This window comes from Garra rufa, chromosome 22 (assembly GCF_049309525.1).
Source record: "Garra rufa chromosome 22, GarRuf1.0, whole genome shotgun sequence".
Taxonomy (NCBI): domain Eukaryota; kingdom Metazoa; phylum Chordata; class Actinopteri; order Cypriniformes; family Cyprinidae; genus Garra; species Garra rufa.
This window is the reverse complement of record NC_133382.1, coordinates 35,665,159-35,681,368: the sequence shown is the minus strand read 5'-3', so window position 1 is coordinate 35,681,368 and position 16,210 is coordinate 35,665,159. Positions and strand designations below refer to the sequence as shown.

The 16,210-nt window shown below is 32.4% G+C and overlaps 1 protein-coding gene across 1 annotated transcript in view; it reads right to left on the bottom strand.

Moving 5' to 3' along the window:
* tcerg1l (transcription elongation regulator 1 like) overlaps positions 1-16,210 on the bottom strand; it is a 42,529-nt gene that overhangs the window by 18,873 nt on the left and 7,446 nt on the right. The window contains exon 4 of the mRNA XM_073827933.1: positions 13,985-14,165. Within this exon, the coding sequence (XP_073684034.1) occupies positions 13,985-14,165 (181 nt within the window). The remainder of the gene's footprint in view (positions 1-13,984; positions 14,166-16,210) is intronic.

Here is a 16,210-nt window from a genome sequence, read left to right as displayed (position 1 = left end):
TGAATACACTGCCGCTCAAAAGTTTGGGATCAGTAAGACTTGTAATGTTTTTTTAAATAAGTCTATTATGCTCATCAAGGCTGCATTAATTTGATCAAAAATACAGAAAAAAATAAATAAAATAATGGGTTTTATTTTTAAAATATAATGTATTCCTGAGATGCAAAGCTGAGTAATGATTCTGAAAATTTAGCTTTGTATCACAGGAATAAATTACATTTTAAAATATATTCACTCCGACCACGTCCTCTGAGATTTTTCACAGTGAACCTCTTGTATTTTTTATAATACTTTGCACTGTAGCCACTGGAACTTCAAAACATTTAGATATGGTCTTATAGCCCTTTCCTGACTTGTGAGCAGCCACAATGCACAGCCGCAGGTCCTCAGTGAGCTCCTTTGTCTTATCCATGACTGTCCACAAACCAACAGCAGAGAGCTTCTGTTTTTCACCTGTGGAGTTGATTAAAACAGCTGTTCACAATGAATCAGGGTAATTAGGATGCTTTAAAACAGCTTGGACTATTTGGAATGGTATAGAACTTTGGATTTTCCCATAGATAGACTGTGACAGTTTGCAAAGGGTATGAATAATTTTGGACATGCCACTTTTTGTTCAAATGTAAATAAAAGCTGAAAAACATTTTTTTTCCACAATGATGCCTCTTGTACATCGTCTTATTATCTTTTGGGAGAAGCTTGTGTCATTTCCGGTCAAAAAAACCTTGCTGGTTAAATAAAAGTAATTTTAAGTCAGAATTTGCCAGGGGTATGAATAATTTTGGGCTTGACTGTTTATGCACATGCTGCTCATAAAAACTACAATATGTTCACATATATTAAATTCCATTCTTTCTATTTTTTTCATCTTTCTATCATCAGTTAGGCTAAATTATTCCTCAGAGACAATGCACGGTTATGTTCACCCCAACCGTATAACTGTACTTATTGATTTTCACACTGATGTGAATCAAAAACGAACATACAACAAATAAATCAGCATAAAATATTGGTTTATCGCTACATGACAGCTGGCAGGAGTAGTATTATGGATCGATACGTAGCTCACCGCAGAACAGGGATGTGTACCTTCAGAAGGTGGTGTTTAATGGCCCTGAGGGATGAAACTGCACTGAAGATGGAAATATACGTCTGAGTTATTAGACCTTCTATTTTGTACTGAACATATTTCTTATTTCCTTTGGTTAGATGTAAACACTGTAGAGCACAGATTATTAATGCTGGACCTGGAATGCATGGTTGGCGGCAGATTCTGTGCTTCTGTGCGGGGTATATGAAGAATGCCAGAATCTCAGGAAATTATTTGCTTCAGATATTGATTTTCATTATGCCACAATTGTATGTTCCATTCAGTTTCCATTCAGGCTTGAAGCTTCACCAGTCATTTTCCAAACATACTCCATTTTAAATGCTTTTTAATTTGGTTTTGCTTTATAAAAAAAAAAAAAGAATATTAGTATAACATCCAAATCAAAAGCTACATGTGTAGAACAGCATATGACAAATCTGTTTCCCTCCAGTAATGTGTGCATGTAAACTGTATTTATATTTACTTTAATCTCTTAAGCCTGTAAAATACTTACACAGATGGTTCTAGCTACGCAACCTGGATTTTGTGTCATTTTCAAAATGTCATACTGAACTTCAGAACAAAACTTAAATGTCATTCTTACTGTTGCCACAATTGATGTTAAAGCCTAAAGTGTCGTCTTCTATATTTACACATTTGGCAGATGCTTTTATCCAAACTAGACTTGGGTTGTTTTGATAGTAAATTTTAAATAAAGTCCATGCAACCTTTTGGAATCGAACCCATGGCCTTAGTGTTGCTAGAACCATGCTCTATAGTTTGAGCTACAGGAAAAGAACAATGTTCCAGAGGTTGTCTCTTTCATCTGAATTTTCTGGTGAAAAATTCACCAATTATCTTTTTCAGGTAATATTTGAGTTGAAAAATCTAACTGTCATGTGAAAAATTGTCCAATTATGTCATTCGGGTGAATTTTTAGATGAAAAATCTGCCAATTGTTTGTTTGTTTGTTTTCTCAGGTGAAAAATCTGCGAAAAATGTCTTTCAGGTGATTTTTTTTTTTATGTAAAAAATACACCAATCGTCTCTTTGAGGTGAAAAATCTGCCAATTATGTCTTTTGGGGTGAATTTTCAAGTGAAAAATCTGCCAATTATGTCTTTTGGGGTGAATTTTCAAGTTAAAAAAAAACATCTGTCAATTTGACTCTTTAAGGTGAAGTTTCTAGGTGAAAAAACCTGCCAATTGTCTCTTTCAGGTGAAAAACTAGCCAATTATGTTTTTCGGGTGAATTTCTCAAGTAAAAAATCTGCCAATTGTCTCTATCAGGTGAAAAATCTGCCAGTTATGTCTTTCGGGTACATTTTCATGCAAAAAATCTGCCAACTGTCAATTTAAGGTGAATTTTCAGGTGAAAAATCTGCCAATTGTCTCTTTTAGGTGAAAAAACTGCCAGTTATGTCTTTTGGGTGAAATTTGAGTTGAAAAAGCTGCCAGCTTTCCATTTTAGGTGAAAAATCTGCCAATTATGTCTGCAGATCAATCTGCCACTTGTCTCTTTGAGGTAAAAAAAATCTGCCAATTATGTCTTCTGGGTGAATTTTCAAGTTAAAAAAAAAATCTGTCATTTGTCTCTTTAAGGTGAATTTTCCAGGTGAAAAACCTGCCAATTGTCTCTTTCAGGTGAAAAACTAGCCAATTGTGTCTTTTGGGTGAATTTTCAAGTAAAAAAGCTGCCAATTGTCTCTATCAGGTCAAAAATCTGCCAATTATGTCTTTCGGGTGAATTTTCATGCAAAAAGCTGCCAATTGTCTCTTTTAGGTGAAAAAACTGCCAATTATGTCTTTTGGGTGAAAGTTGTCTTTTTCAGGTGAAAAAACTGCCGGTTATGCAATTTTCCGCATGAATCTGCCAATTATGTCTTTTCAAGTTTTTTCAAATTTTCAAGTGAAAAATCTGCTAATTGTTTCTTTCAGGTAAAAAATCTGCCAATTATTGTTTTTCAGGTGAATTTTCAGGTAAACAAAAATCTGCCAATTATCTTATTCAGGTGAAATTTGAGATGAAAAATCTGCCAATTGTCCCTTTCAGGTAAAAAAATCTGCCAATTATGTGTTTTGGGTGAATTTTCATGTAAAAAAAAAATCTGCCAGTTATCTTTTTTAGGTGAAATACGAGTTGAAAAATATGCCAATTGGCTTTTTTAGGTTAAATCTGCCTTTTTTTAGATTACATTTTTAGGTTAAATCTGCCAATTATGTCTTAAAGGGGAATTTTCATGCAAAAAAAATGGGCAATTGTATATTTAAGGTGACTTTTCAGGTGAAACATCTGCCAATTGCCTTTTTCAGGTGAAAAATCTGCCAATTATGTCTTTTGGGTGAATTTTCAAGTGAACAATCTGCTAATTGTTTCTTTTAGGTAAAGAATCTGCCAATTATGTCTTTCAGGTGAAAAAGCTACCAATTATCTTTTTCATGGGAAATTTAATTTGAAAAATCTGCCAATTCTCCCTTTCAGGTGAAAAATCTGCCAATTATGTCTTTTGGGTGAAAAATCTTGCAGTTGCCTCTTTCAGGTGAAACATCTAATAGTTGTCTTTTTCAGGTAAAAAAAATGTCCTAGTTGTGTGTTTCAGATGTATTTTCAGGTGAAAAATCCACCAGTTGTCTCTTTTACAGAATCTTAATGAGCAAGTTCAGCATTATTTTATATCTGAACGGTAATACCAGAATATACAGTTCTGCTTGTGGATATTCATTTTTAATTGGAGTATCTCAAAAAAACAAATAAAAAAAACACTGAAACTGGTAAATCCAGTGATTAGTTCTTCTCCAGAGGACTCATATCAGCCTAGTACCAGACAGCAAATTGTAACTTCCGATTATATCGTATTTGGCAGTTTTGTGTGCAACGTGCATCAGACAATCTGTTAAAAAACTGTGGGCGTGAAATGTGAGGCTAAGACTGTAGTTGCAGACTTATTAAAATCGAGAAAGTTGAGGAAAACACCACAGTGTGACAGACATCAGCACTATGACAAAAAAAAAAAAAGTCCTTTTTTTAGAAAGGCAAATGCTGTGAGTGCCGCATCAATTTATCTCGAGAATATCTAGCGCCCCTAATAAAGTAAGCTGTTACCTGAGGGAAAAGCTCTTAAACTGCTGCTGACCTGTGTAGATGTGTTTGCAGACATCGAGAACTTCCTTCTCCCTGCGGTAAGGAAGTGTGACTACGAGGACACAAATTGGACTTCCTCACAGTGTTCGACTGTGAGAATGCCGCACACCCTCTGGCATCAATTACTGTCTCGGCTAACGCTCATCAATAGCTCAAGCCTGTGAGGATGACTTTGTAAGAGCAACTCTCAATACAACTCCACAGCTGGTTCCCGGACACAGCCGTCTAACTTCTGAAGTTCAGATTTTCCCCAAAGCTTTGCTGCGCTGAGGGTGAATAACTATCGCTTTGTAACTGACGCCGGGGTGTGTTTAAAAAAAATGGTTTGATCCATTCACCTTTATGTCGAGCTAAGCTCATCAAAGGTGAAGACAAAGATCAAGAAGATTTTGTAATTCTCCAGATTAAAGATCAACTTTTAATTCTAAGGCAAACTTGACTGTGGCCTAAAAAACTGACAGGCACCAGACGGGATGAATGCTTATTTTATGCCCCAAAAGAGTTATAAAAGTAAAGTTCTGCATATTTAAAGAACAGTTTTAAGTGTTTTTTTTTTTTTTTTTTTTTTACAAATCAGTTCCGAAGCTAGTAAAAGATCATTTTTTTTAAATGTAATGGCAATAGGTTATCTTACAATTCAGACTTTTCCCCCTCAATTCTATGTATATCTTACAGTTCAGACTTTTTTCAAAATTGCAAGATATATTCTCAAATTTCGAAGAAAAAAGACATAATTGCGAATTGCGATAACTTTAAAACTGAAAATAAAGTCAGAATTGTGAGATATAAACTCAGAATTCTAAGAAAAAAAGTTATAACTGCGAGACATGAACTCAGAATTCTGAGAAAAAGGGCAGAATTTCGAGATAAACTTAGAATTGTAAGAAAAAATGTCAGAATTGGAATATATAAACTTAAAATGATGAGAATAAAGTCAGAATTATGAGATATAAACTCAGAAATCTGTGGGGAAAAAGTCAAAATTGCAAAATATAAACTTAAAAACTAAGAGGAAAAAATTCAGAATTGTGACATATAAACTTTTAAAACTGAGAAAAAAGTCAGAAATGCAAGATATAAACTTTATCTCTATGACAAAAAAGTCAGAATTGGAAGACATAAACTTAAAAATTGTGAGAAAAAAGTTATAACTGTGAGACATAAACTCAGAATTCTGAGAAAAAAGGCAGAATTTGAGATATAAACTCAGAATTCTAAGAAAAAAAGGCAGAACTGGAAGATATAAGCTTAAAAACTATGAGGAACATTTTCGGAATTACAAGATATAAACTCAAAATTATAAGAAACAAAAGTCAGAATTGCAAGATATAAACTTGGAATTGCAAGAAAGAAAGTCGGAATTGTGACAAAAAATTTTTTGCAAAAATTGTAAAAATTACTTTTTGATTCTGTGGTGGGAAAAAATTTTAGCAATTACAATATTAGCAACTATATCTCACAATTTGGACTTTTTTAGAATTGTGAAATAAAAACTTGCAATTGTGAGAAAAAAGTCACAAAACAAAAAAACTAAACAGAAAACAAAGGAAAAAAAAACAAAATTTGAACACAAAATTGGGAAAGAAAAAGTTTCAATTTCCTTTTTTATTTTTTTCATCACACAAGCTTAATTTTAATCACACTGCACACTTATAACCTATTCCTGAATATATGATAATAGTTTATGGGCTTCCAGAAAAATTTCCATTCCATTAAATGTAAGTATAAAATATAAGTTGTTTTCTCATTCGTGACCTTCATAGCATGCAAGAACATAACAATAATCATATATCTCACCTTAAATATATACCTCAGTTTTTAGCCCAGTAGGCACGGCTCTAAAAAAGATGTTCAGGATACATCACAAAAGCATCAGTCACAATAAACTGATTTGCATCGATATATGCAGGAGAAACAAGTAGTTCTCTCCCATCTCAATATTTTTCAGCCACAGAAACAGGCTGCTGCTTTTTGGGTTATGAGGTGTAGAGATATGATTTTTGGGTTATGAAGCGTACAGACGCAACCACAAACCGTAGAAGTTTTTGACAGATGGCAGCAGACTTTACTTTACACCCACATCTGTTATTTCCATCATAATATTTTCTTTGTCACCTCAAAACCTCAATGGGTACGTTAAGAGCACAATACTGAAGCTCATATACCTGCTCATGTGTAGAGATTCATTTCTTGTCCAGCGTGTTGTTGCTGTTATGGTGCAAACTTAAAGCTATTTTAATTTATTTTCATTTTTTTTTTTTATTCTTTATTTTTTTATTATTATCATTTAATTGGTTTGAGAGAAAAAAAAAAGCAGAATTCTGTGGAAAAGTCAGAATTTCAATATATAATCTCAAAATTGAGGGAAAAAGTCAAAATTGCAAGATATAAACTATGAATTTTGAGAAAAAGGCAGAATTTCAAGACATAAACTGACAATTCTGAGATAAAAGTCAGAATTATGAGACATAAACTCAGAATTATGAAAAAAAGTAAGAATTGCATGAAAGAAACTTCGAATTCAGAGAAAAAGTATTAAAAATGGGAATATTTAGACTTAAAAATTATGAGAAAAGGGCAGAAGTGTGAGGTATAAACTCAGAATCCTGAGAAAAAAAACATCAAAATTGCAAGATATAAACAATGAATTTTGAGAAAAAGGCAGAATTTCAAGACATAAACTCAGAATTATGAAAAAGTCAGAATTAGAAGATTTAAACTAAAAAACTATATGAAAAAAATAAAAATTGGACGATATAAAATTTTATTTTATTTTAATACTTTTATTTAGTGAGGATGCATTTAATTGACCTAAAGTGACATTTATAATGCTATTCCACAAAAATATTAGGCAGCACAACTGTTTTTAACATTGATAATAATACAAAATGAGCAGCATATTAAAAAAAAGTATTTTAAATTGTAATAATATTTTAAAAAAATGCTATTTTACTGTATTTTTAATCAAATAATTGCACCCTTGGTGAGCATAAGTAACTTCAAAAAAATATTTAAAATCCTAAACTTTTGGGATAATTCCCAAATTTCGGGGATAATTTTTCGCTCTACTGAAGCTCTGAAATCACATTTGTGTCCATATTCAACTTTTCCTACTTAGATTTTTGTCTAGTTTCCAGACAAAATATATAAAAATTCTTAAATCAAGAAGGATTTTCTAGACAAGTATAAAATTATTTTCTTGTTTTCAGAAAACGACACTCAAAATTAAGTGAGTTTTTGCTTAGAACAAGCATTATTCTGAAAACAAGACAATCATTTTTACTCATCCTTCATCCTAATAAATCCTTCTTGATTTAAGAATTTTTAAATATTTCGGCTAGAAACGAGACAAAAAAAATCCAAATAAGAAAATCATTTTTTGCAATGTTGTTGAATGCAATAACCCAATAGAATCAGTTTTGAGACATTTTAAGTGAATAATGACTTACTTTTTGTATGTTTCTCACATAAATGATGACAGAATTTTACATGTGAGTACCCTGTTTCTTTAAATCATGCAATAGCAACACATATAGAGTATAGTAGTTGATTTCCAATTCAATTTGATTGATTTGAATTTGAAAACAGTCCTAATGCTGAGTTTGAGTCTAGATCTGATTCCAGCCAAAAGTTTCATTTCATTCATTTATCTGACTGAAAGGAAACCTTTAAATCAGTGTTCTCTATCTTCATACAGATACTGTAGGGTACAGATGTACATTGCAGGTTGGAGATACTCAAACTGGGTTACTGCTTCGCCTGTGGAGAGACTCTGAACTTGAGCGAGAGATTAACTGTCATCAGCTGTAGAAAGAGACCATTTTTCAAAGCTCAGTTGCTAGTCGAAACACACCAGTGTGTTTCAGTGTTAAAAAAGTATTGCACACTCACACTCACACACATACATTTACTGTATAGTCTCTCTCATACTGTCAGGACAAACTCTCCTAGTTTTTGCTTGCCTATGAACTATATTGGACATAGTTGGGTGGCCTATACACACAGATCTGTTCTCTAAATGAGCTTCTTACCTAAAGTGCAAGTTAAGGCATCAAAGGCACATTTACAGCAAAGGTAACATTGATGTACAACGTTTTAAGCACAAGCAAACGCACTGCTAATTTAGTTAAGGTCCACAAAGCAAGACAAAAACTCAGAGGTGGAGAAAATGAGACAGTATTTAGAGAGAAAGCTCTTTTCACAGACAGTCTAACTCAGCCTGACACAACTGCCAAAGAATATCATGACAACCTTGAGCGGCCGACTTTCTCACAAGAAGACAAAACAGAATGTGACATCTTCAGAATGGGCTCAGAAATAACATATAAGTGCTGTCTTATACGCTAAATTGAAATACATTAAATTAAAAAAGGCCTGATAGATAATGTTAAGCTTTCAAAATATAATAAATTGCATGTTCATTCATAAAAGATTACTTTACTTTTCTTATTAAACACTTACGTTATATAACACTTTTTTTGTAATATGTATCACAGTTATCTTAACTCAATACTTTAATTTAAAAATATTTTCAATTAATTTATGTAATAATAATAATAATAATACAAAATATTATTATTATTATTATTTTTTTATTGAAACTTATTTAATTCATTTATGTATTTTATGTATGCAATACTTTTTTAATATAGCAATCAACCTAAAAAATCGATATATTTATAATTAATTCATTCATTATTTTATATAATACTATTTATTATTATATTTAATAATAATATAATATTTAATAATAACATAATCACATAATACTATCTATTATTATACATGTAGTATTGTTATTATCCATAATAATAATAATTTATATTTTATTTTATTGTTTTATTTACATTAATTTAATTACTTTATGCATTTCATTTATACATAGTTTATTTTTCTTATTATATGACACTCGTTTTATATATATATTTATCATTTATATATATATAATCATTGTTGTTGTTTTATTTTATTTATTATGATTATGAATCTATATATTTACAATTAATTAATTCATATAATAAAATGTTTTATATTTAGTAATATGAATTATGTAATACTATTTTCTGCCATTATTTGATATGTATTATTAGTATTAGCATTATTTATATTATGATTTTATTTAATTTTATAACATTTTATTAAAATGTATTTAATTCATTTATGTATTTTATCTATACACAATGCTGTTTTTAAATATAATATTCAACCTCGAAAATCTGTGTATTTATAATTAATTATTTATATAATAATATCTAGTATCATAATTAATCATATATTTTATATAACACTATTTTCAGCAATAATTAGATATACATTAGTAGTAGTAGATGTAATATTTGTGCATAAGAAGTCCTGTCTGAACAGACCACTAAACATTTATAAATACATGTTTAATATATAATAAAAATATAAATGTATATCTGCATTTATGCATTCTTCATAAGAGAGTCGTATTCTTTTGCTAAATAATTGTATGGGCGTTAGGTTGTCAAAAACCATTTACAGTAAGCAGTATTAGTACATTTTCCCTGCTTACTACAAGAAGTTGAGCTTTTCAAGTGAAATTGATTATATCTCTGAAGTCAAGAAGAACTGAAGCATTCCAGGAGAACATTAACATTATTCAGAATATCTATTGGCTTTATTAATACTTTTCAAAGCTCTGCTCTATTCTTAAGCACACTTGAAGTGTTAAACATGTAAAAGCGTAGTAGCAAAGGTCAAATCTGTACCGTCAGTTCAGCCTCAGTCTCAGAGAGCTTGTGCCGCTAAGATATTCCATTCACTTCCCCTCATTATAGACTTTGCCATCTGAAAGAGAGAAAACACTCTACAGGAGTGAACTTTTCATCTCTCAAGGACTAATCTTTGAATGGCACATGAGTGCATCTGCAATCTAATTCATCACTGCCTACCTGAAAGTGTCTGCAGCTAAAGACTTATGATCAGGGAAGAGCACAGGTGTAACACTGTCTCTCTGCTGGAGGGCAAGAGCGTTCGGAATTAAATGCAGCGCTATATGATACACCGCTCAGCTGCGTCTGAATCCCTGGTCTGTTTTCAATTTAACTTGTTCACTGTGGGTAAATTTAACTTGGGGGAATATTTTAAGGGGTCACTTCATGCGTTTTGATCGATTGGATTGCTGGGTGTGTGTGCATTTCACACTCGGCCACATAAACGCATCTCCACAAAATAGATCTGATCTAGTATTCCCGTGCTACTACTTACTCGTTTTTGGACTGTGGAGCTGACAGACTTCTGCATGCTGATGTTTCTTTTGCAAGGAGCAAAGTTTGCAACTTAGTTTAAAGTTTAAACCCCTTTAGATGCTGTTCATCTGTCTTAAATGTATCTTGAAGGGAATTTGGTCTCTTGGTCTTTTTGTGACTGGATAACTCAGTAAAGTAAGCTACATGAAAAAAAAAAAGAAAAAAAAAACAGTTTTTAAACTTAAGATTTCAGACTTCAAAACGAAAAAAAAAAAAAAAATGACTCATTCAAAGGTCCCTGAATGAATCAAACTGTATCACAAGTCAATTCAGACCATTTTGCTTTTGGCTAAACTAATTAGTTTGACTAATTTTTCACTTCCAAACTCAACACGTTACTGTAAATCACATTTCACTGTCACCAAAATATGGCGGCTTGATTTAGCAAGAGCATCTTGTGTTTTTATGCCATTATGGAAAAAAAACAAAAGTCATGAACATAAAATTCTTGCAGTTGCAAGTGCCAGCATGTAATCGCCTTCATCTTTGCGAATTACATACATTTAGGTTAATCAGACTGCTAACCTGTTTAAGCTATTTTGTATATTATATATTCCTTTCCCAATCAGGCATAGTTGTTGTTGTTGTTTTTTTTTTTAAATACACAGTCAACAGCTAAAGGCATGAATACCAAATTGCCCACTACTAAACTCAATGCATTCCAGTAAATCACACATTATTGTTACATGTATACCAAAAGATAACACCGTAATTAAAGGAGAACATCTTTAAAAAAAAAAAAAAAATAAATAAATAAACAGATATGGCCAAAATATAATTAATCAACACAAAATGTTCACATTTGAGCATCTTCATATTAGGGCTATCACTAATTATTATTTAAATAATCAAGTAATCGGTCGAATAATCTGTCGATTAATTGAGTAATCGGATAATAAAAATAGACCTAATTTTAAAGTGAGCAATAGCCTTTATAATTACTTAAGATACTTACTTAAGTAGCACGGGTATATTTGTAGCAATAGCCAAAAATACATTGTATGGTTCAAAATTATTTTTGATTAGTAATATGCATTGTTAGGAACTTCATTTGGACAACTTTAAAGACGATTTTCTCAGATTCCAGATTTTCAAATAGTTGTATCTCTGCCAAATATTGTCCCATCCCAACAAACCATACAATTCAATGGAATGCTCATTTATTCAACTTCCATATGATGTATAAATCTCAAAATAAAAAAACAAATTGACCCTTATGACTGGTTTTGTGTTCCAGGGTCACATATAGAAATGAGGCAATGATAATTAGTTCAAATTAAGTATCAAAAGCAAGTAATCATATAGTTTTATCGAACAAAGCTGTTAAAATACGTAATGTATTACAGGGGCGGAGTGGCAATCAGGACGACCGATCACAAATTGAGCGGGCACGAGACGAACGCGACCGGCCTGAGCTTATTAGAATCATTGACGTTACTAAATTCTCCGCGAATAGCGGCCAAATACTCCCACATACTACAGTTTTCCAGTGGTTGAATGGTTTGTTGTATTAGATAGATAGGTAGATAGACAGATAGATAGACAGATAGGTAGATAGACAAATAGATAGATCGACAAATAGATAGATAGATAGATAGATAGATAGATAGATAGATAGATAGATAGATAGATAGATAGATAGATAGATAGATAGATAGATAGATAGATAGATGATAGATAGATAGATAGATAGATAGATAGATGATAGATAGATGATAGATAGATAGATAGATAGATAGATAGATAGATAGATAGATAGATAGATAGATAGATAGATAGATAGATAGATAGATAGATAGATGTGTAAACACAGAGTGAGGGTTTAAACTTTTATTTTGAAATCACGATAACCAGTTAGCAAATTGAGTAAATAATGATGTATTCTCATGTGTTTGCGTAGTTTTATAAATAATTTACCTTTCAAATCTGATGAAACAGCGCAAGTTGAGTTACCAATGAATGCTATAATAAACCTAAACTCAGCAGTATGCAGAGATGGAGTTTACTCGACATCGCCAATTTTTTTTTTTCTTTTTTTTTTTTTTTGAGGAATCGTGAAAGCCCTACTTTAAATTTATTCAGGCACCTTCAACATTTCTTACATTATCTCAGTTCATTCCCTATAGTTTAGAAAATGGTAATAAAATATGACACAAATTGTAAGAACTGTGAGATTTAAACTGTCAGAACAAATTCATCTTGATAATGTCAGATAACTTTGATAGAAAGGTATGTAATAGATTACAGTCAACCAAAAGTCCAGACAATGTTTACACAACTATCAATATTTTATTGACCAATTACCAATCAATGCTTAATTTTGTTCAGTCTGTGGTGTAAAAAGGTTGCAGTAGAAATTCAAGAAAAACTTAAGTCAAAAATTTACTGTATGAAGAATGTCTGGGTATTAGGCTTAATCCTTGTTTGTGAAACCAGTGGATAGTGTCCTGCACCCACTAGTCAAAAAAAATATCAAAAAGTATATTTCCTGTCTGAATAATTTTTGGTTTGACTGTATATCACAACTTTTTGTCACGCGATATTGTCAGTCGCCGCCATTTTGATGAATTATGTAAAAACTAGGCCTACTTCTCACTAAATTCAGGGTTTATCGATCAAAGCATGAAGCTAAAAGCTAAGCTAAGGTCCAACCCTAAACAAAAGATTACTGGGGAATAAAACAAATGATGAAAAAAATCATACAAATTCATAAAAATTATCCAATTCACGAAAAAGTAAAATAGTTACAATTTGCCATGAGATTGTGTTGGTCAGTTGTGTAAATAAATGTATGAAATCTCACATTTTTTCCAAAGTCTGCACTCTGGAAATGTCTTAAAAACTTATTTATAATGCATAATAACAGCCACAGAGGGATAAAAGGGTCAGCTATACTCATTTATAGAAACACTACAGTTTAACCACATGCATTATTTAGTATTAAAAAAGGTACAGGGTTCAAAAGGTACCGCAAAACAGAAATGACCCTAGGATGTGTAGTATACATTGTCAGATTACCATAAATATAGAATAATTCGTTTTTTACTGCATACTCATTATGGGTCTTCATTACAGCCTCTTAAGCAGTCTTCAGTGCATGCTCTAGTTGATTATACCACACTATGATTGAAAAAGAGCTAAAATTTGAAGCAATTTCAGTTTCACACAAATCGAACCGCCTCTCTTCCTACACACAAACACACAGACGGAGGGAGTGACAGCCTCGCTTCGGTTATGCGCTCCGTAAAATCTCAGCTGACAATCCTCTGATATTGTTACATCAAGTTAAATAAGAAGATTTAGGCTACAAAGGAAAAGCTGTTTAAAAAGAAACTAGAAGCGGAACCTGAAAGAGTCTAGGGAGTAAATAGAAAACAGAAAGCGCTTTTATAAAGCCCCCCTGATGAATGTTAGCCAAACAGCGAGCCAGAATCACAAAGGTAGGAAAATGGGTGTTGGGATCATAAATTCTCCCTCCTACCTGAAACGCGCCTGGGTGTCAAAAGTAGAGTGTGGATATTCCTGGAGGCTGCAGCTGGCCTACATATGCTCAACGCCGTTTGATTTGTCCTCAGCAGTGGCTTTTCCTGACGCTGGAAAATTCCCATTTCCTCTGGACTGATCCAGGTGGTCTCAAGAGCTAAGGTGTTGTTTAGATAAAACTGTAAATGAGACAAAGGAAATCTGTTACAGAATGACAAAAAAGTTTCCCCAGAACAGTTGTTCTTACATGCCCGTGAGCAGATACGAGTTTCACATTAAATATACACTAGAATTTTGTATGAAAATGTATGAGCTGTTAATAAATAGCAATGGAGCTTTTGCAAACATTTGTTCCTTGGTTAAACACATCTTAAGAAAAAAAAAATTTAATATAAAAATTAATTTTGAAAATAATGCCTCTTCGGGTTAATTGCATTTTTTATTTATTTATTTAAATCTTATTTTGCATGTAATATACTAATATAGAATATTATTAAATTATATATAATGCCTCTTCAGAATCACTGATATATAAATTTACATTTATTAAATACTTTATATATAAATACTTACATATTTCACAACTTAAATACACTACCAGTCAAAAGTTTTTGAACAGTAAGATTTGTAATGTTTTTTAAAAAGTCTCTTCTGCGCACCAAGCCTGCATTTATTTGATCCAAAGTACAAAAAACTGAAATAATTGAACTATTTTCACTATTTAAAATAACTGTTTTCTATTTGAATATATTTGAATATATTTTAAAATTTACATTTTTAGAATCATTATTCCAGTCACATGATCTTTCAGAAAACATTCTAATATTCTGATTTGCTGCTCAAAATAAATAAATAAATACAACTATTTTCATTATTATGTTGAAAACAGCTGAGTAGAATTTTTTCCAGGTTTATTTGATTAATAGAAAGTTCAGAAGAATCCTTTGTAAACTAAATGTCTTTATTATCACTTTTGATCAATTTAACGCATCCTTGCTACATAAAAGTATTCATATAATTTATTTTTCCGAATAAAAAAAAAAATAATAATCCAAGCTTTTGAATGGTATAGTGTATAATGTTACAAAAGCTTTTTATTTCAGATAAATGCTGATCTTTGAATCTTTATTCATTAAAGAATCGTGAAAAAAAATACTCTGTTTTAAATATTGATAATAAAAAAATAAATAAAATGTTCATGAACAGCAAATTGTCACACCCCCGAACTTTTAGTTTGGTTTCTCCCATCAATTCCCCCCGCAGATCTGGGTGTTTTGGCTTCTCCCTCATTGTCTCCACCTGGATGTGTAATCAGTCTGTGTATTTAGTGTGTGTGTTTTCCCCTCAATGCTGTTGGTCTTTAAAGCAACACTAAGTAACTTTTCCCTCAATGCTCCCTCTACAGGTTAGAAGCGGAATTGTACATTACCGCTGTCGTAAATAATTTAGCCTACCGTCGTGTCACATGCACGTTATTTGTTTGAAAGGCTATCCAGGACCGGCTTTGGAAATAACGATGTCCAGTGACAAGGTAGAGTATGTTGTATGACTTTATAAAAGTATGAAAACCTTTTGTGAAGCCTGCCGTGAAGCAAGTCGCATTTGTAGTCTCATTTGAACTACAAAACCGCGACCCGACGACCCAAACTTACATAGTGCTGTTATGGCTGATAGAGGGTCGCAAAGCGAATACGAAAGTGCCGTTTCACCCTGTTATGAGTTGATGAACCACTGACATGAGTTCGGAAACATTATTTTAAGGTAAAAAAAAAAGTTACTTAGTGGGGCTTTAATGTTACCTCCTTGTGTTCCTGTGTCTGCCTGTTTCCCATTGGATTTATTAAATACTCTTACTTTTTATTACGTCGTTGTTCGTGTGTTCCTGCCTGAATTGTGACAGAAAGACCGACCAAAAAAGTTTTTTTTTTTGCGTCATACCCCGTTTTTATTTCTCGTTTGCGTTTCCCAGTCTTTTTGTTTCCGTTGTGTTTTCCCCATGGATTCCTTCCTACGTCCAGAATTCATCCTGCTCCGGCTGAAGCAGGGGGATTTACCGCTCGAGGGATTTACGCTCATGTTCCAGCTTGTAGCTAACACCACCAGCTATCCGGGCGATGCGCTCTGTGCGTTCTATGACGCTAGCCTCAACGCGTCATGCAGAGCGCCGTTGTCCGAGGACAGCCCTCGAGCGGACTTCGCCGCGTTTGTGGAGTGGACACTGACG